We start from the raw sequence: 25,085 nt of genomic DNA, 5'->3' as shown, positions 1-25,085 counted from the left end.
TGGACAAGAGGAGAGGGTCGAAGGAGGCACGAGGGAGAGAGATGGACGAGAGGAGAGGGTCGACGGAGTCACGAGGGAGAGAGATGGACGAGAGGAGAGGGTCGACGGAGTCACGCGGGAGAGAGATGGACGAGAGGAGAGGTTCGAAGGAGGCACGAGGGAGAGAGATGGACGAGAGGAGAGGGTCGACGGAGGCACGAGGGAGAGAGATGGACGAGAGGAGAGGGTCGAAGGAGGCACGAGGGAGAGAGATGGACGAGAGGAGAGGGTCGACGGAGGCACGAGGGAGAGAGATGGACGAGAGGAGAGGGTCGAAGGAGGCACGAGGGAGAGAGATGGACGAGAGGAGAGGGTCGAGGGAGAGAGAAAAAGAAGGACGAGAGGAGAGAGTCGAGGGAGAGAGATGGACGAGAGGAGAGGGTCGAGGGAGAGGGATGGACGAGAGGAGAGGGTCGAGGGAGAGGGTCGAAGGAGGGACGAGAGGAGAGGGTCGAGGGAGAGGGTCGAAGGAGGCACGAGGGAGAGAGATGGACGAGAGGAGAGGGTCGAGGGAGAGAGATGGACGAGAGGAGAGGGTCGAGGGAGAGAGATGGACGAGAGGAGAGGGTCGAGGGAGAGAGATGGACGAGAGGAGAGGGTCGACGGAGGCACGAGGGAGAGAGATGGACGAGAGGAGAGGGTCGACGGAGGCACGAGGGAGAGAGATGGACGAGAGGAGAGGGTCGAGGGAGAGAGATGGACGAGAGGAGAGGGTCGACGGAGGCACGAGGGAGAGAGATGGACGAGAGGAGAGGGTCGACGGAGGCACGAGGGAGAGAGATGGACGAGAGGAGAGGGTCGACGGAGGCACGAGGGAGAGAGATGGACGAGAGGAGAGGGTCGACGGAGTCACGCGGGAGAGAGATGGACGAGAGGAGAGGGTCGACGGAGGCACGAGGGAGAGAGATGGACGAGAGGAGAGGGTCGAGGGAGAGAGATGGACGAGAGGAGAGGGTCGAGGGAGAGAGATGGACGAGAGGAGAGGGTCGAGGGAGAGAGATGGACGAGAGGAGAGGGTCGACGGAGTCACGAGGGAGAGAGATGGACGAGAGGAGAGGGTCGACGGAGGCACGGGGGAGAGAGATGGACGAGAGGAGAGGGTCGAGGGAGAGAGATGGACGAGAGGAGAGGGTCGAAGGAGGCACGAGGGAGAGAGATGGACGAGAGGAGAGGGTCGAGGGAGAGAGATGGACGAGAGGAGAGGGTCGAAGGAGGCACGAGGGAGAGAGATGGACGAGAGGAGAGGGTCGAAGGAGGCACGAGGGAGAGAGATGGACGAGAGGAGAGGGTCGAGGGAGAGAGATGGACAAGAGGAGAGGGTCGAAGGAGGCACGGGGGAGAGAGATGGACGAGAGGAGAGGGTCGAAGGAGGCACGGGGGAGAGAGATGGACGAGAGGAGAGGGTCGACGGAGTCACGAGGGAGAGAGATGGACGAGAGGAGAGGGTCGACGGAGGCACGAGGGAGAGAGATGGACGATAGGAGAGGGTCGACGGAGTCACGAGGGAGAGAGATGGACGAGAGGAGAGGGTCGAGGGAGAGAGATGGACGAGAGGAGAGGGTCGAAGGAGGCACGGGGGAGAGAGATGGACGAGAGGAGAGGGTCGACGGAGTCACGAGGGAGAGAGATGGACGAGAGGAGAGGGTCGAGGGAGAGAGATGGACGAGAGGAGAGGGTCGAAGGAGGCACGGGGGAGAGAGATGGACGAGAGGAGAAAAAGGCATGGCTAAAAAGGCATGCTCTCACCAGGGTGGGCGGAGACGGGGTCCTCTGCTCTGCGTTCCACAGGCGGTAGGCGTAGCTGGTAGGCTAATACTGAGCCCCCATTGGTCCCTGCCCAGAGAGAGGGCGTGTGATGGGAGCCTATAGGAGGAGAGAGGAATGAGCAATATGAGACGTCACAAACATTAAATACCCCAAGGTCTGTGTGTGTGTGTGTGTGTGTGTGTGTGTGTGTGTGTGTGTGTGTGTGTGTGTGTGTGTGTGTGTGTGTGTGTCTTACTGTCTGAGAGGAAGGTGTCAGCGAAGTACAGCGTGCGAACGAGGCCGGTGAAGGAGTCGTCTGAGGATCGAGCCTCTATCTTTCTCTGAACAGGAGCTAACTCCATCTCTGCTAGCTCAGCCTCCAGACGAGCATTGGCCTCCTGCACCTAGACACAGAGACAGACACAGAGACAGACACAGAGACAGACACAGAGACAGACACAGAGACAGACACAGAGACAGACACAGAGACAGACACAGAGACAGACACAGAGACAGACACAGAGACAGACACAGAGACAGAGACAGACACAGAGACAGACACAGAGACAGACACAGAGACAGACACAGAGACAGACACAGAGACAGACACAGAGACAGACACAGAGACAGACACAGAGACAGACACAGAGACAGACACAGAGACAGACACAGAGACAGACACAGAGACAGACACAGAGACAGACACAGAGACAGACACAGAGACAGAGGAGCCTGTTTGAGACACTACCTGGTCTTCAACAACTGTGATCTTTAGGAACTTGGTTCAATAAGGATTCATGCAGTCATGTTTTTTGATTTTTGTTGTTGTTTACCTTAGCAGCGCTGTTGACGTGGTGTTTGCGTAAAGACACTCGGCTGCGTCTGATCCTCCTGAAGGACTGGCGGAGAGACTTCTTAATGCTCTTTACTCTGGACAGAGGCCCTTCCATAGCCAGCTGGTCACTGGGGTTCAGAGTACACCTACAGGAGAGGGTTAACACACAGCAGTCTATATCCCATCTCTGCTGCCTGCCGTTATATGGAAGACAGACAGGCAGAAAGATGCAGAAACACTGTTACCTGACGAGGACGGTGTTTTTCTGCTGGTAGTCGTAGAGTCCGAAGCCGTGGCTGGTCCCGAAGGTCACTAGTTTCCACTCAGAGTGCAGGGTGAGGGCGGTGACCACGGCCGGAGGCTGACACTGGACCAGGGCAAAGGGCTGGAATCCTGGGGGGAACATCACCGGCTCCTCCTTCACCTCCAGACGCGTGTGGCCCTGATAGGGACAGATGGGTTACAGAAACGGTATAGAACGTTACACAATGTATTGATCACTCATTGTCTTTATGCTCACTGAAATCCAATTAAATCAAAGATTGTTATAACGTAATGATGTTTACCTTCCAGCGGAAGCCCTCTTGTCCCTGTAACAGGTCAGCTACCGTGGCTTCCACCGTCTGTTCCGCTGCCTCATCATTCAGCTCTAACACCAGGATCTACAGAGGGAGAGGTCAGACAGACAGTCACTGTTCTGTTGTTAATGACAGATAATAGAGAAGACTTGCCCCTGATGATCCAGTGCTCTATAAAGGATGGGAGACCACTTTCATTAGTTATCATATTACATTATAGGAGAGCTATGCAGACATGCAGACTGGGTCAGGAAAATGGGTCGTTCACTGAATGTGTGACTGTTCGTGAGCCAAATAGCCCCAGGAAAAGATTGGCACGGGGAACGAAGACCTAGTGCCAAAGAAAGTTGGAAATGAAGACAACAGCAGCAGTAATGCCCAAATATGGCCACCAGAGGGAGTAGTGGTTGGTTTTCCCTGGTCAACTCACCTGTCCAGCGGTGCCAGCTACAGTCAGGTAACCACTGTATTTACACAGGTGGATCTTCTGAACGCCCAGGCGAGGGTCGTCACTGTACGGGTCAAAACAACCCACCTGGGGGGGACAAAAAGAGGCGAGAGGGACATATTTAATACATCATCTCAGGGTATAATTCAGCTGGTTATTCAGTACACACATTTCCTCTAACAAACACACCTTCCTACAGGGACACCATTATGTTATTACACACACATCAGAAGGGTGGTAACTCTGGTTATTTATATATACACCCCCCCCCCCCACCTTTCTGAAAGGTGGCCACTCTCCCTCCGTGCCCTGGTTCATGTTGTCATTGGGTTCTGCGTCAGTGAGGAACACCCCTGCCGTGCTCAGCTTGTACATGGGGTACAGGCAGACTCCTGACGCATCCCAGAATCGGACCGTACCGTCCTCGTGCCTGGGAGAGAGGGAGGGAGGATATTAGGACACGTTTGTGAGGATTAACAACATGACTTTAACCCTTTGAAACCCCGTTCCAGGTCTCCACATAGCAACATTTAACATTGATCCTAACTTGTATTGAAAAGAAACTGATGAGCTGTGAATGTCCACTGACCCTGTGAGAAGTAGGTCTCGCTGAGGAGCGTCGGGAGACAGGTTCTGTCCTCCTGTTATAGGCCACGGCTAGACAGAGGGAGAGAGAAGGGACGGGGGGGAAGAAAGCGGATGAGAGAAGGAGACAGAAGGGACGGGGGGGAGAAAGAGGATGAGAGAGTTCAGTCAATTTGAGCTCCAATTCAGACTGATTTTCTGCTCAGGTGTTTACATGGGTGCCTGTGTGTGTGGTGCAGGAACTTGCTTGAGCAGTGTGTGTGTGTGGTGCAGGAACTTGCTTGAGCAGTGTGTGTGTGTGTCACCTACCTTCTTAGAGTAGTGTGTGTTCTGCAGTGCTCCGGCAGACAGGACCCTCTCCCACAGCTTCAGAGGTATAGCAGAGACATGGTGGGAGCAGGTGATGGCCGAGCAGTGGAGAGGGACCAGGTATGGAGTCTGGATGACTGGCCACCCTTCAGTCTGAAGATCTATCACTACCAACTCCTCTTCTACTAAGACCACCAACGCACTGGGGTCGCCTGGACAGAGGGAGAGGGGTTAGACTGGGTGTGTGTGTGTGTGTGTGTGTGTGTGTGTGTGTGTGTGTGTATCCCTCTGCCTTTCTACCTGTATGGTCTGGTCCGTCTCTGATGACAAAGAAGTCGATGATTCTGGAGGTGAAGTCCAGAGCCACGTGTGTTTTGCTGTGGATCACACTGATACAGTGTCTGTCTCCGTAGCTGGCCCGGGGCATGCCGCCACTGAGGAACAGGAAGGGAGGCCTGGACACACGGAGAAGACCAGATCTTTACACTTGGATTCATGTGGAACAGGTTGACGCAGCGAGAGGAAGGGGACACAGACAAAGGAAAGAAACTCACCCTTGTTCTGTAGGGAGCTGGATGATTTTAGAGATGGCCTTACAGGGGAAGTGGCCTACACAGGAGAGACAAACCGTCCAATCAATCAACTAACCCCTTCAGCATTCAACCAATACCGTCCTCGCCCCCGTCGCTGTGTTCTGTGAGGTTCAACAGAGAGGAACAGGACATTGACTTGTGATGCTCCCTTACCGTACGGTACTTCGGACTTCTCCTGTTCGCTCTGTGTCCCCTCCCCGGCCACCAACCAGCGACAGTAGCTCCCGTCGCTATGGGAACTGAGAACATGGCCGCCGTCCTCCGTCCACCACACGCTCTCTAGTTGCTAGAGAGACACACAGCCAAACAGGAAGTCAGGTCCAGAGCCCTCGAGACCCAGAAACCAACACAGAGACTCACGCTGTACCTGAGTAGCGGGGATGTGTTTGACGGCTGATTGGCGCTCCAGGTCCCAGATGACCATCATGCCTCGTCCGTAGCCAATCAGAACCTGGCGTGGGTTGACAGGATTCTCCTGTAAGGACTCGACATGCTCCAAGCTCCTACGACCTCCATAGTCCTCTGGTAAACTACAGAGGGAGGGAACGACAGGGTTGGGTTTTAGCATCATTATGGGTAGCCTAGTGGTTAGAGCGTTGGACTAGTAACCGAAAGGTTGCTGGATCGAATCCCCGAGCTGACAAGGTAAAAATCTGTAATTTTGCCACTGAACAAGGCAGTTAACCCACTGTTCCCCAGGTAGGCCGTCATTGTAAATAATAATTTGTTCTTAACCTGTTATGTCTGCAAGGGAAAGTATTGAGTAGCCAGATAAGATGCCCATTTCAAACGGCCTCGTACTCAATTCTTGCTCGTACAATATGCATATTATTATTACTATTGGATAGAAAACACTCTCTAGTTTCTAAAACCGTTTGAATTATTTCTCTGAGTGAAACAGAACTCATTCTGCAGCACTTTTCCTGACCAGGAAGTGGAATGTCAGAAATGTTTGCTCTGTTCAACTTCTTGCCTATACATGGGCATAAGACGTAAGAGGCTATGTACACTTCATACACCTTCCCCTGGTTGGTCAAGAGGTTGTGAGAGAATTTTTTGTGTTTATCTTGGTCTAAGGTGGAATAAAAGCTCTTTCTTTGACGTGACCGTCCACTTCCTGTTTCTGGAGCGCGCGAAAGAGGACATGGATATGCCTTCTGTTTAGCTGTCGTTATGAACGACGAACATCTCTGTCTTAGATTTTATTTGATACATGTGACCATATCATCGTAACGTATGTTTTTTCAATATAGTTTAATCAGATTATTGAAATTTTTTCGGGAGTTTTGCCGTGTTCCGTTCTCTGACTTTGTTGACGTTGGAGTAATCCGTGTCACTTGGCAAGTGCCCATGCTAAATGAAGAGGGATATTTGCCGTTCCAGATCAAAACAACGACTGTTCTGAACAAAGGACACCTTGTCCAACATTCTGACGGAAGATCACCAAAAGTAAGAAACATTTTATGATGCTATTTCTAATATCTATCGTGCATGTGAACTGGTCGTGGGCGCCCAAGTGTTTCTGGCTATTGTGGCTACGCTAATATAGCGCTACATTTTGTTTTCGCTGTAAAACATTTAATAAATCGGAAATATTGTCTGGAATCACAAGATGCCTGTCTTTCAATTGCTGTACACTATGTATTTTTCAGAAATGTTTTATGATGAGTAATTAGCTATTTGACGTTGGTGTCTGTAAATATTATGGCTGCTTTCGGTGCAATTTCTGATTGTAGCTGAAATGTAAACTATGATTTATACCTGAAATATGCAAATTTTTCGAACAAAACATATGCTATACAATAAATATGTTATCAGACTGTCATCTGATGAAGTTTTTTTCTTGGTTAGTGGCTATTTATTTCTTTATTTGGTCGAATTTGTGATAGCTACTGATGGAGTAAGAAACTGATGGAGTAAGAATAGTGGTGTCTTTTGCTAACGTGGTTAGCTAATAGATTTACGTATTTTGTCTTCCCTGTAAAACATTTTAAAAATCAGACATGTTGGCTTGATTCACAAGATGTGTACCTTTCATCTGCTGTATTGGACTTGTTAATGTGTGAAAGTTAAATATTTAAAAAAAATATCTTTTGAATTTCGCGCCCTGCACTTGAGCTGGATGTTGTCATAAGTGTACCGGTGTCGGGCTGCAGCCATAAGAAGTAACTGAATTGTCTAGTTAAATAAAAGGTTAAATAAAAACATTAAATGGATCAACTATGGTTGTGTACGTGTGAGAGAGAATGTCTGGGAGGTATTCACATTAATCAACAGCAGATCTGTTTAGGGGACAAATATTACCAACTCAGAGAGCCAATAAAAAGGCTGTGTGTGTGTGTGTGTGTGTGTGTGTGTGTGTGTGTGTGTGTGTGTGTGTGTGTGTGTGTGTGTGTGTGTGTGTGTGTGTGTACCTGTTGGTGACATTCTCCAGGCTAATGTTCCTCTCCTCTAGTTCTCTGAAGCCCGGTACCTCCACCACGAACACGTGTCCCCCCTCTGTTCCCAGAAACAACAGGTCCCCAGAGGAGTGGGTCAGCACCGCCGTCACACGAGTCACACTGGGAGGAGCCCTGACGGAGGGAACGAGAGATGGGTACAGTTAACAGGTTGAATCTGTCAAAGACCAAGTTAAAATAGTCTTGAGGTTGAGGCCTTAAAAAAAAGAATTAAAAAAGTGTATACAGTAGAAGATAGAAGAAATAGTAATGTAAAATAAGATATTTAAAGCTACTCCCTCAAATACACAATGGAGAGGCTACGGTATGATAAAACAATGAAAGCCAAATGACCTGGTCTAAAGCGCAGGAGTATGAAGAACAATGTTGTTATAATGGGACTAAAGGAGGAGGAAACAAAAGCGATCAGTCAACGGAGGAAAAAGCCAAGGTGTTCCTGAAACACAATCTCAAGATGACAGACAGGTGGATAGAACTGGCTGACCGTTTGAGTGGCAGAGGGGAGGGAAGGCCCAGTCCCATAGTAGCTATGCTAACTCACTACCAAACGAAGAGAGCATCGTTTCAACAGGGTAGTGAGCTGAAGAACACACCCCCTTCTCTATTAATGAACAATTTCTCCATGAAATAGTGGAGACGACAACGTGCCCAGTACCCCACTTTAAAAAGGCTGTGAGCAGAGAAGCAGAATGTTCATGGAGTGGTCGATAAACTGTAGGTAAACAACCAAATGTTCAAGGACAGGAAGATTCCAACTTGACTGTGAGTGACATCTACATTCTGTTGAAGTAGTGCCCCATAAAACACTACCACATTACAATCATGGAGTCATTTTTACAATTGTTTTACATTTATATGCATGGACTTGTTTTATTAATGCATTACGGAACCATGGACTTTACAATGAGGTTGGACATATGGGAAAGCGAATTGAGCATGACGGACTTATTCTTGTTAAAATGTTATTTAGGCAATACATAACTTTGGAATATATGGACTTAAAAATGTGATTTTGATTCAGGGAAAGCAAAGAAGGGCAAGGCTGACTTCTATAATTAATTGAATTTGTAGATCGCACAGGCAGTATATTAGAAATACCAAGGTTGTTTTTTTGGTTTGATATGGTCTAATTGTAGAGACTGGATATATTATGATTATATTATGGCCATTTTTGGCAGATGTGAATCGGAACTAAAATAATTGAAGATAATGTAATAAATATAAAGCGTCCCGAGTGGCGCAGCGGTCTAAGGCACTGCATTGCGTTGCGAGAGCCTTCACTACAGACCCGGGTTTGATCCCAGCTGTATCCTTTTATGGGTAGTGTGATGCGTAACATTTTTACTGGCAATCATTATTGGCTGTTAGAATGGATGTTCCTTTTTGTTGGAATATAACAGGACATAATAAGGATATGAAATATGACTCTCTGTTGATAGGCAGCATGCAGGTGATGGACAAAGAACGGGTCTTTTTCCTCTTCATTTTCTCTAATATTTTAGAACAATCGGATCCAGAGAACTGTGTAGGTCGGGCTGACGTGCTTACAGCCAATCGAATCCAGAGAACTGTGCAGGTCAGGCTGACGTGCTTACAGCCAATCGGATCCAGAGAACTGTGCAGGTCGGGCTGACGTGCTTACAGCCAATCGGATCCAGAGAACTGTGCAGGTCGGGCTGACGTGCTTCTAGCCAAATGGATCCAGAGAACTGTGCAGGTCGGGCTGACGTGCTTCTAGCCAAATGGATCCAGAGAACTGTGCAGGTCGGGCTGACGTGCTTCTAGCCAATCGGATCCAGAGAACTGTGTAGGTCGGGCTGACGTGCTTCTAGCCAATCGGATCCAGAGAACTGTGTAGGTCGGGCTGACGTGCTTCTAGCCAATCGGATCCAGAGAACTGTGTAGGTCGGGCTGACGTGCTTCTAGCCAATCGGATCCAGAGAACTGTGTAGGTCGGGCTGACGTGCTTACAGCCAATCGGATCCAGAGAACTGTGCAGGTCGGGCTGACGTGCTTACAGCCAATCGGATCCAGAGAACTGTGCAGGTCAGGCTGACGTGCTTACAGCCAATCGGATCCAGAGAACTGTGCAGGTCAGGCTGACGTGCTTATAGCCAATCGGATCCAGAGAACTGTGCAGGTCAGGCTGACGTGCTTATAGCCTTGCCTCTGACTTTCTTAAGATGAGCACGAACCTACAATATTGTGCTGTTATTATTTCTAATATAATCTCATTATTTGACTGACTTTCCCATCTTATTTGGTTAGTTCTCTTAAAAAGCACCATCCAGGTATGCAATAGACATACGGGGCTTTGAACGTGTGAGTAAAGGGTGGCAGTATTGAATGACGTGATCACGGGACTGCCCATATTTCCCTCTGGCCTACGCCAATTGGCAGCCAAGGGTTTGCCTTAGAACGCAAAGGTGCGTCATGATTCAAGGAGATGGTCCGATGGTCTTATTAACAAACCTAGATTTTTTTTTAAAACACTTGATTCAACATGGAGTTTTTCAATTTAAATTATTATACAAAATTCTTGCCACCAACAGAATGCTGTATATGATTTCGGAAAGTATTCAGACCTCTTCACTTTTGTTACAGCCTTATTCTTAAAAAAAAATCTTCAATCTACACACAATACCCCAATATTAAAAACAAAAATACCTTATTTACATAAGTATTCAGACCCTTTGCTATGAGACTTGAAATTAAGCTCAGGTGCCTCCTGTTTCCATTGATCATACTTGAGATTTGAATGAAATGCACCTGTGGTAAATTCAATTGATTGGACATGATTTGGAAAGGCACACACCTGTCTATAAAAAGGTCCCATAGTTGACAGTACATGTCAGAGCAAAAACCTAGCTATGATGTCGAAGGAATTGTCCGTAGAGCTTCAGGGATTAGTCTCTGAATGTCCTTGAGTGGCCCAGCCAGAGCCTGGACTTGAACCCGATCGAACATCTCTGAAGAGACCTGAAAATAGCTGTGCAGCAACACTCTCCATCCAACCTGATAGAGCTTGAGAGGAACTGTAGAGAAGAATGGGAAAAACTCCCCAAATACAGGTGTGCCAAGCTTGTAGCATCATACCCAAGAAGACTTGAAGCACCTTTGGCAGTGATTAAAGCCTCAACAAAGTAATGAGTAAAGGGTCTGAATACTTAAGTAAGTGATATTTCCATTTATTTTTTTATAAATTTGCAAAAAAAACTATTTCTGCTTTGTCATTACGGGGTATTGTGTGTGGATTGATAAGGAGAAAAAAACAACTTAATACATTTTAGAATAAGGCTGTAACCTAACAAAATGTGGAATGCACTGTATATGGGGCATACAACAATCTCAGCTCTGTAGATTTTGCTGATAAGAGACAGAATCACGAGATTATTTATTCTGGTATTGCCCCTATGTAGCTTGTTTCTGGTCACAGGTTCAGGAATGGTATAAAAAAAAAAAACACTACATTCAATTAAAATTAACCTTACTAATAGCAGTGTCGGGCGATTGTCTAAATCAATCAATAATACTTGTAGGAAAGGTTTTCATCTTTAGCTCACAGTCTGTGGATACCATTAAAAAGGCTCCAAACTCATGCTAAACATCAAGAAACAATTGAAATATATGGCACATGGAAACCAAACGAGGTCTATGGTGATAGGTGGGACGGGCTGAGAGGTGCGATTAAAGAGCTCATGTTCGGTAGAGTATTATTGTGCTGTGATTGCTGTATATAGAAAAAGTAACACGCATGTAAAAATGGACGTATATGTAGCAGAAAAGCATTACAAACTAAAACAGGTGTGTCCTCCGAAGAGGTCGGGGTGGTGGATGGGTTAGTTAAACTAAAAACAGGTGTGTCCTCCGAAGAGGTCGGGGTGGTGGATGGGTTAGTTAAACTAAAACAGGTGTGTCCTCCGAAGAGGTCGGGGTGGATGGGTTAGTTAAACTAAAAATAGACTATTTAAGGTGCATACGTGTTTGTCATTGAACGTGTGCATGTCACCATTTTCAATCCGAGTTCTGTGCCTCTCAGTGCGTCTCTTACCATGGCGATCCAACGAGTGTGTGAGAGAAATCAAGTCAGGAAGTGGTGGGGTGTATGTAGTGTGTGTCTCACCCCGGGGGTCCAGTAAGTGTGAAGCGTCCTATCTCCAGCAGCTCAGAGACTCCTTGGTGAGCTCTGAGGGTCCACATGTGGAGACTGTTGTCATCCAACAGAGTCACCAAGTCAACCTATTCAACACAGACCAACCAGGGAAGTTGGCCACAGCTTTACTACTAACATTTCCTGCAATGTCAATAGGACCAGTAATGGGAGCACATAGCTATCACATACAGAACCTTTTATAGAACTTTAAAAAGTTACAGGCACAATATAAAGCCTAGGAGCACCAGCATAGCTGTGTAATTGATTGAGATTTAGCATAATCAGGCCTATATAAATTCTAGTTACTTTTGAAGCAAGTTGTGCTATAAAGACATTTGATTATTAGAAAAAGCTGAAATGTTGAAAGAAAAACCAGTCAATGATATGAGTCATCTGTGGAATATGGGTTTCTACATCCGTACTACCTAGTGACACGCATGACATTGAACATTCTACACCGTCTCAAGTTAATGAGTGACGACATGCAAGAGATCAGTCATTCATACCTATGATCATTGATCTCCTAAAATAAGATATGCCCTTTCCTTTCTGTCTGTGATGTTCAGATGTACTGGTAAAGTTACCAGGAAGTTAGCTAGCTAGCTAACAACAATGCTTAAAGTACAGCAGGAAAATACTTTTGAGGTCTGGGGAAGAAAATATTTTTGGGGGAGGGTATAGTTGCCCCAGTAATTAAAAAGAAAATATGGCAACTCAAGAGCCTGGAGTTTGGCTGGCAGTGTTTCTGTACTGCATGTACAATAGCAGAGTTAGCAAAACAAAAGACAACCCGATTGAAACAAATCATCACGATATCATATTATTCTGCCAGGTAAGCCAACTTTGCAGTTCTAATCTGGAAAGTTTTCTGGGAACGCCTTTAGAAATGACTGGCTGGCTACACTAAGTGGTAGACAGAGGGATTCCCATGCCGTCACGTCTTCATAAAGTTACAAGAAATACAAACATCACCGATGCCTTCTTTAATATTCTTTACATGTACGCTTTTTTCTCCAGGGCACTCAGAAACAACGGCCCAGTGAAAACTATTACTATCTTATTTCTCTTCCTGGTCGACACTGGTGCTCCTAAAATAAAATGTCAGGTCGCACAGAAAGTGGTTTTTTTCAGTAACAGGTGTAAATGGAGAATGAGATAAGGGGTTGCCACAGCACTCTTCAGGCCTGTACAGTAGGTGTGTGTGTGGAGCAGTCACTCACCTGCTGTGGTAAGAAGTGGACCTGTGTGACGGCAGCGTTCTCATCATGTAGACCCATGAACTCGACACCTGGAGCCCCATAACTGACCTCGGGTTAAAGAAAACACACACGAAACATGCCCCCCCCCCCCCCCCCACACACACATACACCTGAAGCATGCGCCCCCCCCCCTACCTGAAACATTCCCCCCCCCCACACACACACACCTGAAGCATGCCCCCCCTCCACACACACCTGAAGCATGCCCCCCCTCCCCACACACCTGAAGCATGCCCCCCCCCCCACACACCTGAAGCATGCCCCCCCCCCCACACACCTGAAGCATGCCCCCCCCCCCCACACACCTGAAGCATGCCCCCCCCCCCCACACACCTGAAGCATGCCCCCCCCCACACACACCTGAAGCATGCCCCCCCCCACACACACCTGAAGCATGCCCCCCCCCACACACACCTGAAGCATGCCCCCCCCACACACACCTGAAGCATGCCCCCCCCACACACACCTGAAGCATGCCCCCCCCACACACACCTGAAGCATGCCCCCCCCACACACACCTGAAGCATGCCCCCCCCACACACACCTGAAGCATGCCCCCCCCACACACACCTGAAGCATGCCCCCCCCACACACACCTGAAGCATGCCCCCCCCCACACACACCTGAAGCATGCCCCCCCCACACACACCTGAAGCATGCCCCCCCCACACACACCTGAAGCATGCCCCCACACACACACCTGAAGCATGCCCCCACACACACACACCTGAAGCATGCCCCCACACACACACACCTGAAGCATGCCCCCACACACACACACCTGAAGCATGCCCCCACACACACACACCTGAAGCATGCCCCCACACACACACACCTGAAGCATGCCCCACACACACACCTGAAGCATGCCCCACACACACACCTGAAGCATGCCCCACACACACACCTGAAGCATGCCCCACACACACACCTGAAGCATGCCCCACACACACACCTGAAGCATGCCCCACACACACACCTGAAGCATGCCCCACACACACACCTGAAGCATGCCCCCACACACACCTGAAGCATGCCCCCACACACACACCTGAAGCATGCCCCACACACACACACACACACCTGAAGCATTCATACACACGTGTTTCCTTTACTACACTGTATTGAAAGGGTCCACATGCATCTACAGAAAGAGATGGTCTGTTCTGGCTGCCCTGCCATTGGCTAATATTACATTTATTCATAGAATTTGTTTTGTGTTAGAACCGAACAATGTGCCCCATTGTGTGACTGGAGAGTTATAATGACGGGTTATCGTAGGGAATGAATGGGGATAGCGTGCCGACTGGTTCTACACGGTCAATGAGCACGATTGTGTCAGATGAAACAAAACGCACTAAAAACAGAGACACAGAAACACACCACTGTGGCTGTCTGGTACAGTCAGGGCTGAGCAATAGCCAGGAAAAATATCTCCCACAAATACACACTAACCACAGACAGCTAAAGCAGAGGGTAACGGAGACAAACTGGGTCAAACATGTTGACGCTTAAATGTTGCACTCTTACACAGCCAGCAAGCCAGCCATCCAGCAAGCCAGCCAGCCATCCAGCAAGCCAGCACTCTCCCTCTGAGTGTCTATTGAAGGATACAGTTTGATGGCGCCGGAGCGTGTGCCGATGGCCAGGAGCTGTAGACTGGGACTGAAGACCAGAGCACTGGGCTGGTGGGGAAAACCATGCTCCACCGTCTATGGGGGAGAGGGAGAGAGGGGGGGAGAGAGAGAGGGGCAAGAGAAGAGGAGAGAAAAAAAGGAGGGGGAAATAGCAAGAAAGAGGAGAGAAAATTAGAGGGGGAGAGAGAGGAAAGCGAGGAGAGGGAGAGAGAAATCTATTGGGTGAAATACCATCACAGCAGAAAGATGTGACCTGTTGCCAGAGAAGAGCAGCCACCATTTTATATACAAGCCATATTTATGTTAAGTTATTTCCCCTTTTGTACTTCAACTATTTGCACATTGTTACAACACTGTATATAGCCATAATATGACAATAGAAATGTCTATTCCTTTTACATTTTTGTGAGTGTAATCTTTACTGGTTATTTAGGATTGTTTATTTCACTTGCTTAGGCAATGTTAACATATGTTTCCCATGTAAATAAAGCCCTTTGAATTGAGAGAAGTTATAGAAACTGGCAGGACAAATCAACTGACAATTGTCTGTAATTGGGACCATAATCTGATCTCTACAATAAGGTTGACTCTGTTCCGGCTCTTACCTTGTTGAACCCATAGAGCTCCTGTTTGATCCGATCTCTGTGGGACTCCTGTCCATGTCTCCTAAACCTCTTCATTCTCACTGGAATCTGAGGAGCACACAGGCTCAACCACTGCACCGCTATAGAGGGAGAGAGGGAAGGCAGAGTGAGAGGGACAGAGGGAGAGAGGGAAGGCAGAGTGAGAGGGACAGAGGGAAGGCAGAGTGAGAGGGACAGAGGGGGAGAGGGAAGGCAGAGTGAGAGGGACAGAGGGAGAGAGGGAAGGCAGAGTGAGAGGGACAGAGGGAGAGAGGGAAGGCAGAGTGAGAGGGACAGAGGGAGAGAGGGAAGGCAGAGTGAGAGGGACAGAGGGAGAGAGGGAAGGCAGAGTGAGAGGGACAGAGGGAGAGAGGGAAGGCAGAGTGAGGGGGACAGAGGGGAGAGGGACAGAGATTAGAGGTATAAAGGGAAGTATAATAGCCTAGCAGACAACAGTCTCCACTCCCCATCTGAGGAACGTGGACGAGAGATAAAGAGAACATAACACTTCCTGGAGGGAAAAAAAAGGAACTAAGGGAACAGCAACGAGGAAGTGAAGACTAACAGCTGGGGCTCCTGGAAAAACATGGCTCAGGTGGTGTGTGTAGGCCACTGACAGAGATGAGAGAAAGGAATTCCACAGGCGGAGCATGGCCTACTCTCCTGATCGCTATGTGGTCCACACACACACACACACAGCCTCCTACACTGCCTGAGGGGGAAGGGCTAGACACAGACAAGAGCTAGAGGTCAGGGAGAGACCATCGTTCTGCAACACACAGACGTTGACGAGATCACCTGTCACACAGACAAGAGGTTTCATCAGAAAGAGGAAAAGAGAGAAAAAAAAAAAAAGTGTCATTCTTTTCTATATGAATTACATTTGCAGAACGTTTAGGGCGTAACGAACCATGAGCCGATCACAACCCTTTGAAAGTAAAACTCCTGTAGGCAGTTTAAACTGCTGGACCTCATTGTGCCGGGAAGATGAAGAAAGAGTATTGACAGCTTTCTCTTAATCTCGACACATAACACTACATTTCCTAAGTCCCATGGCGTGAAGGAGAGAGGCTTTACGCACAGGTTGGTTAGACCATACTTCAGAGGTCTAATGTCTTCGTCTAGTGGTCTGACTGAACTCAACCCAGGGGTCTAATGTCTTAGTCTAGTGGTCTGACTGAACTCAACCCAGGGGTCTAATGTCTTAGTCTAGTGGTCTGACTGAACTCAACCCAGGGGTCTAATGTCTTAGTCTAGTGGTCTGACTGAACTCAACCCAGTGGTCTAATGTCTTCGTCTAGTGGTCTGACTGAACTCAACCCAACCCAGGGGTCTAATGTCTTCGTCTAGTGGTCTGACTGAACTCAACCCAGTGGTCTAATGTCTTCGTCTAGTGGTCTGACTGAACTCAACCCAGTGGTCTAATGTCTTCGTCTAGTGGTCTGACTGAACTCAACCCAACCCAGGGGTCTAATGTCTTCGTCTAGTGGTCTGACTGAACTCAACCCAGGGGTCTAATGTCTTCGTCTAGTAGTCTGACTGAACTCAACCCAGGGGTCTAATGTCTTCGTCTAGTGGTCTGACTGAACTCAACCCAGTGGTCTAATGTCTTCGTCTAGTGGTCTGACTGAACTCAACCCAGGGGTCTAATGTCTTAGTCTAGTGGTCTGACTGAACTCAACCCAGGGGTCTAATGTCTTAGTCTAGTGGTCTGACTGAACTCAACCCAGTGGTCTAATGTCTTCGTCTAGTAGTCTGACTGAACTCAACCCAGGGGTCTAATGTCTTAGTCTAGTGGTCTGACTGAACTCAACCCAACCCAGGGGTCTAATGTCTTCGTCTAGTAGTCTACTGAACTCAACCCAGGTGTCTAATGTCTTCGTCTAGTAGTCTGACTGAACTCAACCCAGGGGTCTAATGTCTTCGTCTAGTGGTCTGACTGAACTCAACCCAGTGGTCTAATGTCTTCGTCTAGTGGTCTGACTGAACTCAACCCAGGGGTCTAATGTCTTAGTCTAGTGGTCTGACTGAACTCAACCCAGTGGTCTAATGTCTTCGTCTAGTAGTCTGACTGAACTCAACCCAGTGGTCTAATGTCTTCGTCTAGTAGTCTGACTGAACTCAACCCAGGGGTCTAATGTCTTCGTCTAGTAGTCTGACTGAACTCAACCCAGTGGTCTAAGGCTCAGAGAGTCTAGTGGTCTGACTGAACTCAACCTCAAAGCTGTGTCTCCCTGGGTGACGACAAGAATGTCCCCCTCAAAAGACCCATAAAAAAAAACTACACAAAACAGGCTAGTGTTTCAGGTCTGTATGACGATCAAGTTAAAAAAAAAAAAAAATGGGAAAACTAGACTTACAGAAAAATGACAAATGATAATATTGTAGACCGGGATTAAAGTTATTTTCCGTCTTGGCCGACTCAGCCGTCTCATTTTGAGTCGAGACGAGAGACATACTTTTAATATTATTAACACCCTGATATCAGCTGCAGAACGCTGTTAGTCATTAGGCGTGTGAGGGATTATGGGGTAGTGCAGGCCTGACTCACGCCCTCACTAAGTAAACTTCCTCATTTGGATCCGGCAGACGCAGTGGGATGAAGAAGTGGTGCGTAGTAAGGATTTGGGGAGGCTAAACTGAGCCGAGATCTGGATCAAAGAAATAGGCTACATTGATTCATTTCAATAGAAGAGCGGCGATGCTTTAACATGGAATGACTATGATTCCATGTTACATTTTGTGTAGAATTTGCAAGGACCACGTGCGTTCTAGTTCTACCGGCTATTGTGTTCCTCTGTGTGTTCTCCAGTAGAGCAGCGGGGCCAGCAGGATCTCCTAACGTAGGCTGGCTGGAAAAGCAGGACCTTGGTTTCAGCATATGACCACCACCTTGGTCAGTCACCCTCTAAAGCGGTGCTTAGGCTGATGCCAACAGACTCAAGGGAGGACATACCCTACATCACCAGAAGAAAACACTCGCCAACTACGTGGAGGCAAGGCCTACCCAGTAGTTAAACACTAGGCTCTCGTTGGAGCAGAGCAGTCGGTACCGGTTAAGATGAGGGAGGACCATTCTTATTTTTATGACCATGGCAGCATATTACAGCAAATTCCATTCCCTTAACGTCAATAGGTTCAGGCTACTACATGATACTAGATTTTCCCTATGCCCACCACGAGGTTGCTACAACCTAGCCTATGGAAGGGGGGTGTATTGAAGTCAATGTACCCAGAGGACAGAAGCTAGCTGTCCTCCGGCTACACCATGGTGCTACCCTACAGAGTGCTGTTGAGGCTACTGTAGACCATTGCAAAACAGTGTGTCGAGTATAGTTTTATCTAAAACGGATAGCTTTCAAACATTTCCCTATCTTTATGAAATTCACTGAGGATGAGTCCTCCTCTTCCTCCTCTGATGAGCGTCCATTGGAACAGAGTAGTGTTCAGAACGGTCAATTTTGCCTCTTTCTCCCACAGCTTTTTTACAGTAGGGTGGGAAAATGTGGCAAACTGAAAATGAGTGACTTCTTCAAGGCTACAGTATAGATACAGGAATCATGTGCACGTAAGTCACACATGACATATCCCAACAGACCTACACTTCCACTCACATCACTGTAGACAGTATTCTGGCCGTCAGGGGGAAGTATCTGTGCCTTACAAGGTCAGGGGCAGACACTAAGTAGGAAACATCCCCGTTGTCAGTGAGTGGACAACAAAGCCATTCTAATAGACTAACAGTGAAATCAGACATGGATTTTCCCAGGAATTCCTGATGGACAGCGCAAATGGAAATGCGTTGAGAAATAGGTGCACGGCAGGGTTCTCCAGACAGGGGGGGGGGGGGGTACACTGCCTGCCCTCCAGGACATCTACAGCCTCCGGTGTCACAGGAAGACCAAGAAGATCAGCAGCCACCTGAGCCACGGCCTGTTCACCCTGCTACCCTCTTGAAGGAGAGACGGTACAGGTGCATCAAAGCTGGGACCGAGAGACTTCAGCTTCTATCACCAGGCCATCAGACTGTTAAACAGTCCCCTCTAGCTGGCCTCTGCCCAGTACCCTGCCCTGAACCTTAGAGACTACTTTGCCCTATGTACATAGTTATTGAACACTGGTCACCTGTTTACATACCATTTCACCCAATGTACTTGTATATACTGTATTCTAGTCATGGCTCATCCTATATAAACAGATTTTTGTATTTTTCTGGATTGTGTGTGTAGTTTTTTTTACCGCACCGTTGGAGCTTGAAACTAGTATTGTGCTGCACCAAAACAACATCTGCAAATGCGTACGTGACCAATAAACTATCATAATAAATTCACACCAATGTCAATAAAGCCGCTCTCATTGTCTTGTACATCCTTGACCAACAATGAGAGCGGCGTTGGTTTAAAGAGAGACTGTCCCTAACAAGCAACGTTTGGAAAACAGCCTGGGGGCATCAATATTAATGTTATTCGAGTCACATTTTACTACAAAGTGTAAATAGGATAATTTTGGTCGTAGTCTCACCCCCCCCCAAAAAATAAATTGAGATTTGCGAGATTATTAGAAGAAGAAAAACACGGTGTCACAGAATGAAGGGTACCGCAACAGTTTTCCTTGGGTTGGGTTTATTTCAATCCGGCCCACAGCTGGCAGCACGGAAATCACCACAAATTCAGAGTGCAGCTGCACACGACCTGATCGTAATACCCATGGTCAATTTGGTTTGACATTCAATATCCCTATGGGGCTCGTTAGGGACCATCAGTAAATCACACAATGTACATGAGCCAATTCCCTTAAAAACCTAAAACCAACTATAAAAATTGGGACCAAGCTTCCTGCCATTCAGGACCTATATACTAGGGGGTGTCAGAGAAAGGCGAAAAAAATTGTCAGACTCCAGTCACCCAAGTCATAGACTGTTTGTTCTCTCTGCTACCGCACGGCAAGCGGTAGCAGAGCGCCAAGTCTGGGACCAAAAGGCTCCTTAACAGCTTCTACCCCCAAGCCATAAGACTGCTGAACAATAAATCAAATGGCCACCCGGACTATTTACATTGACACCAGCACATCAACACCATCTCAAAGTAGCCAAGTCAAAATCCATGGATATTTTATATCAACTTTCTTTTGAAATACCTAAATGGACCGTAAATGAACTCACTACAAACCATCACACTCATGAACTTAAGGAAATCCCAAATATCATGAATATATTGGAACTAGTGGATATATGGAGGCTTAAATATTCTGACTTAGTTGAATATACAGTCGTGGCCAAAAATATTGGCACCCTTGCACTTTTTTCAAATAATGCACTATTTTTTCCAGAAATCTATTGAAATTAAAACATATTTTGATATCCACATATGCATGTCTTCGGTATGCAGTTGAACAAAAAAAAATAAAAAGTGAATAATTTACTAAAGCTTAGCTAATTCCACAAAGAAATCCTAAAATGGCCAGGAAAATATTATTGGCACCTTCTAGAAGTAGTTTGAAAGAATTATATTTCAAGCAGGTGATTCTCATTTACTTTGGAATTGAACTCACCTGTGGTAAGTTGCAGGTGCCTGCAATATAAAAATCACTCATTCAACCAGTTTGAAAAGGGAAAAGAACTCATTCTTCTGATTTGTGTCACTGTGTGTACCGCAATGAGCATGGAGAAAATTCTCTAGTTATCTGAAGCGGTCAGACTCAAGACTGTCCATGCTTGGTCCAATCTCAAGGCTACAAGTCCATCTCCAGAGACCTTGGTGCTCCTGTTTCCACTGTACATAATGTTATCAACAAGGTTAAGGCCCATGCCACTGTAGCCAGCCTCACTGGATGTGGCCCAAAAAGAGAACTTGATGGAAGATTGCAGTGAAGGATTGTTCATATGGTGGAGAAAGCACCTCAGTCAACTGCCACACAGATTCAAGCTGACCTTCAGACACAAGTTACGACAGTTTCAAATCGCACCATCCATCGCCAACTCAATGAAATGGGGTTATATGGTAGAAGACCCAGGAGGACCCCACTACTGACAGAGACATAAGTCCTAACTGCAATTTGCCAGACATGCTGAACATGCCAAAATCCTTCTGGGAGTATGTCCTGTGGACAGATGAGACCAAATTAGAGCTTTTTGGTAAAACACACCATCTCTATGTTTACAGAAAACAAAATGAAGCTTTCAAAGAAAATAACACCTTCCCTACAGTCAAACATGGAGGTTCAGTGATGTTTTGGGGTTGCTTTGCTGCCTTTGGCACTGAGTGCCTTGAACTTGGGCATGGCATCATGAAATCAGGTGAATACCAAAGTATTGTGGAGCGCAATGTCAGACCCAGTGTCAGAAAGCTGGGTCTCTGTTGAAGGTCATGGGTCTTCCAGCAGGACAATGACCCCAAACACACTTCAAAAAGCACCCAGGAACGGCTCAAGACAAAACACTGGACTGTTCTGCAGTGGCCAGCATTGAGTCCAGATCTAAAACTTGTGGAGAGATCTGAAAACAGCAGTGGGGAGAAGGAACCCTTCTAATCTGGGAGAACTAGAGCAGAAGAGGAGCGGGCCAAACTGCCAGTACAGAGGTGCAGGAAGCTCATTGATGGTTTTGGGAAGCACTCGATTGCAGTTATTTTGACCAAAGGCTGTGCTACCAAATATTTAGTCTAGGGTGTCAATTGTCAATGCTATGTTTATTTTCTGATTTAAATGGACATATTAAGTTCTGAATCAAAAAGATTCTGTAATATTAACAGCGAAATAAAGAATGGTGGAGACCAAAAACGTTGTTCAATTTCAACTTATTTTTGTGGAAAATTGTGAGTTACTTGAAAAAAGTAATAAATATTTTTGGCCACGACTGTACATGGAGGAGGGTCAATCAAGCTCGTCATCTTGACTAATTTTAAGTCATTCTCGCTGGCACTAAAAGTTTAAAAAGTGTTGATCGGGAACCGAATGTGGACAGACAATCAAATAATTGGCATATACATTACTCTTACAGAATGTCCACGTAGACGACGGTATTGGAAATTGAAGCCTATTGGACGATAACTTGTTTTTAAGCAGGATAAACAGAATAAATTATGACCCCCCCCCCCCCCCCCACACACACACACACACACACACACACATAATAGGTACAGCAGATACCCCAATCATATGGGCCTAGAGAACATACAATTCAATCATTTTTAAAACAAAAGCCACTATCGATCGGCATATCTATTTATTAGGGCCATCAAAATGTCACCTATTAAAAAAATCTGATCCAACAATAATATCAAGGGGCTAGAAATCCAGGGCTTAAACAAAAAGGTGTCATTGTACGCTGATGATTCATGTTCTTTTAAATCCACAATTTAGATCCTGCCACAGCCTCAGAGGATCGAGACCATTTTAGTGATAATGTCTCACCCCATGTTCAAGAATGGTCCTTTTCCCTTTTCAGATTACAACCTCTCACTTTCAGTTATTTGAAAATGAAATAATCTCAAATATCTCTAGTTTTTAAATAAGCCATAGAAAGTTTTAGTAATTTGACAGTCCCTAACTAGCCCCAGAGAGGCTATCCATTGTCAAACCAACTTTGCCATGGTCCCACATCAGCCAGCTGAAGCTAATTGGCGAAAGAAGTTTGCTTCAAGACCTAGTTAGGCTGTTAACAAGTTATCCAGAAGGGTGGGTGACTGTGTACTGTTCTGGCAGTGTATTTTCAAACACCCCCACATTAAACCACCCTCCTAAGTTATGGCCATGGCCGCTGTACTTCTTAATGACCAAGCCCAAAAACGAGGCCAAATCAGAAAGTTCAGCCCCCCTTTAAGAGTGGGGGCTATATGCAGGTGATATGACTCTTTGAGTTGGGCAGAATGCTTATTTTCATATCGGAGCAGCATGTGTAGAGTCTGCAGTCACTAGGGCAACGGGCCTGCCTTATCTGCTTGGAGAAGATGGGGGGGAAGCAGACAGGCGGAGAACAGAGACAAACTAAAGATCAAGATAGGAGTGGCAGCTGTACAGACAAGTCATCCAAAGGGCTTTGAACTTCTCAAACACGGCGGAAAGCCAACAATATGGTGCCGTCACCTTATTAATTCATCCGCTTACTTAGATAACGAGCAAATTCAACTTAGGGAACGCTGAATTCTGCATTTTTCCATGCAGGAAACAAAGAACGTAATAGAAATATATTGCAGCGTTTTATTAACGCAGATCTAAAATGGTTCTTATGGTAATTTCTGCTCGGCATCACTCATTTTGTGCTTCAGTTTCACTTCACTCGGATGACAATTAACGAACGTGCATTCTAACAGCAGACAGTGCTGACTGGTGTGTAGCTACTTTTCTCTTGGTGTAGCCAAGACTCAAGATTAACTTGAAGCAAAACAATAGGAAATGTAGTTCACTACATTCCTTCTATGGTAAACATACGAAACATGACGGTAATGCATCGTTTTTTGAAAAACATACCTTGCTTTTTTAATTTACTTGTGTGCCTGCTAGCCAAATAGTGTTGCGCTTCTGTTAACTGATGAATTATGCCGTTTTCTGCCATGTATTTTCTGTGAAGGCAAACTATAGTTGGACGTCCATGATCACGCTATTGAAGCAAAATAAAAAATACAAATTCCTTTCAATATAAAAAGCGACTCATCAATACACAGCTGGACTCACCTGCTCCCGCTTTCTCTCGTTGTGCAATTTACAAACACATGACTGGCTCAACTTCAAATAAAGTGACAGGTGAAATGAAGAACGCGATCTGCTTTCTCTCCTAACATATTGCGCAAGTTGATTGCAGGTATTTACTTAAAGTAACAAAGTAACAACAAATATTCAAATGTATTGAGAAACGTCAAATAAATTGATTCAATGGTACTGAATACCATTTTTTAAAAACTTTTTTTAACTAGGAAAGTCAGTTAAGAACAAATTATTATTTTCAATGACGGCCTAGGAACAGTTGCCTTGTTCAGGGGCAGAACGACAGATTTTTACCTCGTGAATTCGGGGATTCGACCTTGCAACCTTTCGTTTACAAGTCCAACGCTCTAACCACTAGGCTACCTGCCGCGGTATACACGGCACACCGCCCAAACCTAATGACTAAGACAAAATTAATATTAAATTCTTCTGAAATACTTGGTTACGGGGAAATCACACCCATTCTTGGTTAGTTCGCAATCCCTCAAAACGTGACATCATCAAATTCCCAGCATTCTATCAACTTGAACCATCAGACAGGTGAGAGAGATGTCAGAGGGAGAAAAAAAATACACACTAACGTGTCTGGACAGGGCACCAACACTGCCCGTAAACTAGGCTAAATAACATACTACTACTACTACTACTAGAGCCCCGTCTTCAAAACAACATAGCTGGCATTCTGCTTCAGACCAAGTTGCCAGGAAATGCCTGCCACCTTAAATATTCTACTTATATTCTTATGCAATCGCCAGCTATGTCAGGGCTTTAAATTTAAAATATCCTACTAATATGTTACTTCCATGGAACAGGCTCATGAGTCAAAACAAATAGTTGATCAAACCAGAAGAGGGAAATTATGTCCGTTGTTATACGTGTGCCTAGAAAACTAAAATGAGCCTAATTTGCTCTCTCTCTCTCACACACACACACACACAACCTGTCTGACAAGTGCAGGAATCAACAATACAGTCGAGGTGAATTACCTGTGTTGGCAAGAAAACACCTCTCCCGTCCTCCTCCCAATCCCTTCCCTCGCTCACAGCACAAAGGAGGTGCTCTCCCTCAGTGTCAGTTACCCTCTCCTGACCCCTCTTCTCTAAGAAAGAGGGGGGCTTTTA

At 46.5% G+C, this 25,085-nt stretch overlaps 1 protein-coding gene across 2 annotated transcripts in view; it reads right to left on the bottom strand.

The window, feature by feature from the left end:
* Nucleotides 1–25,085, bottom strand: part of LOC129818596 (LLGL scribble cell polarity complex component 2-like) — a 51,056-nt gene that overhangs the window by 20,850 nt on the left and 5,121 nt on the right. For both annotated transcript variants that reach the window (XM_055874700.1, XM_055874783.1), the window contains exons 2-19: nt 15,247–15,365; nt 14,619–14,716; nt 12,966–13,047; nt 11,716–11,831; nt 7,548–7,706; nt 5,501–5,663; nt 5,287–5,419; nt 5,095–5,149; nt 4,841–4,995; nt 4,541–4,752; nt 4,236–4,303; nt 3,923–4,076; nt 3,629–3,733; nt 3,187–3,282; nt 2,866–3,062; nt 2,619–2,766; nt 2,042–2,189; nt 1,786–1,902 (exon numbers count right to left, since the gene is read on the bottom strand). In XM_055874700.1, coding sequence (XP_055730675.1) covers nt 1,786–1,902; nt 2,042–2,189; nt 2,619–2,766; nt 2,866–3,062; nt 3,187–3,282; nt 3,629–3,733; nt 3,923–4,076; nt 4,236–4,303; nt 4,541–4,752; nt 4,841–4,995; nt 5,095–5,149; nt 5,287–5,419; nt 5,501–5,663; nt 7,548–7,706; nt 11,716–11,831; nt 12,966–13,047; nt 14,619–14,716; nt 15,247–15,321 — 2,281 coding nt within the window. In that variant the 5' untranslated portion in view covers nt 15,322–15,365. The remainder of the gene's footprint in view (nt 1–1,785; nt 1,903–2,041; nt 2,190–2,618; nt 2,767–2,865; nt 3,063–3,186; nt 3,283–3,628; nt 3,734–3,922; nt 4,077–4,235; nt 4,304–4,540; nt 4,753–4,840; nt 4,996–5,094; nt 5,150–5,286; nt 5,420–5,500; nt 5,664–7,547; nt 7,707–11,715; nt 11,832–12,965; nt 13,048–14,618; nt 14,717–15,246; nt 15,366–25,085) is intronic.

The sequence above is a fragment of the Salvelinus fontinalis genome, chromosome 1 (genome assembly GCF_029448725.1).
Source record: "Salvelinus fontinalis isolate EN_2023a chromosome 1, ASM2944872v1, whole genome shotgun sequence".
NCBI lineage: Eukaryota > Metazoa > Chordata > Actinopteri > Salmoniformes > Salmonidae > Salvelinus > Salvelinus fontinalis.
This window is presented reverse-complemented; position numbering and strand designations above follow the sequence as displayed.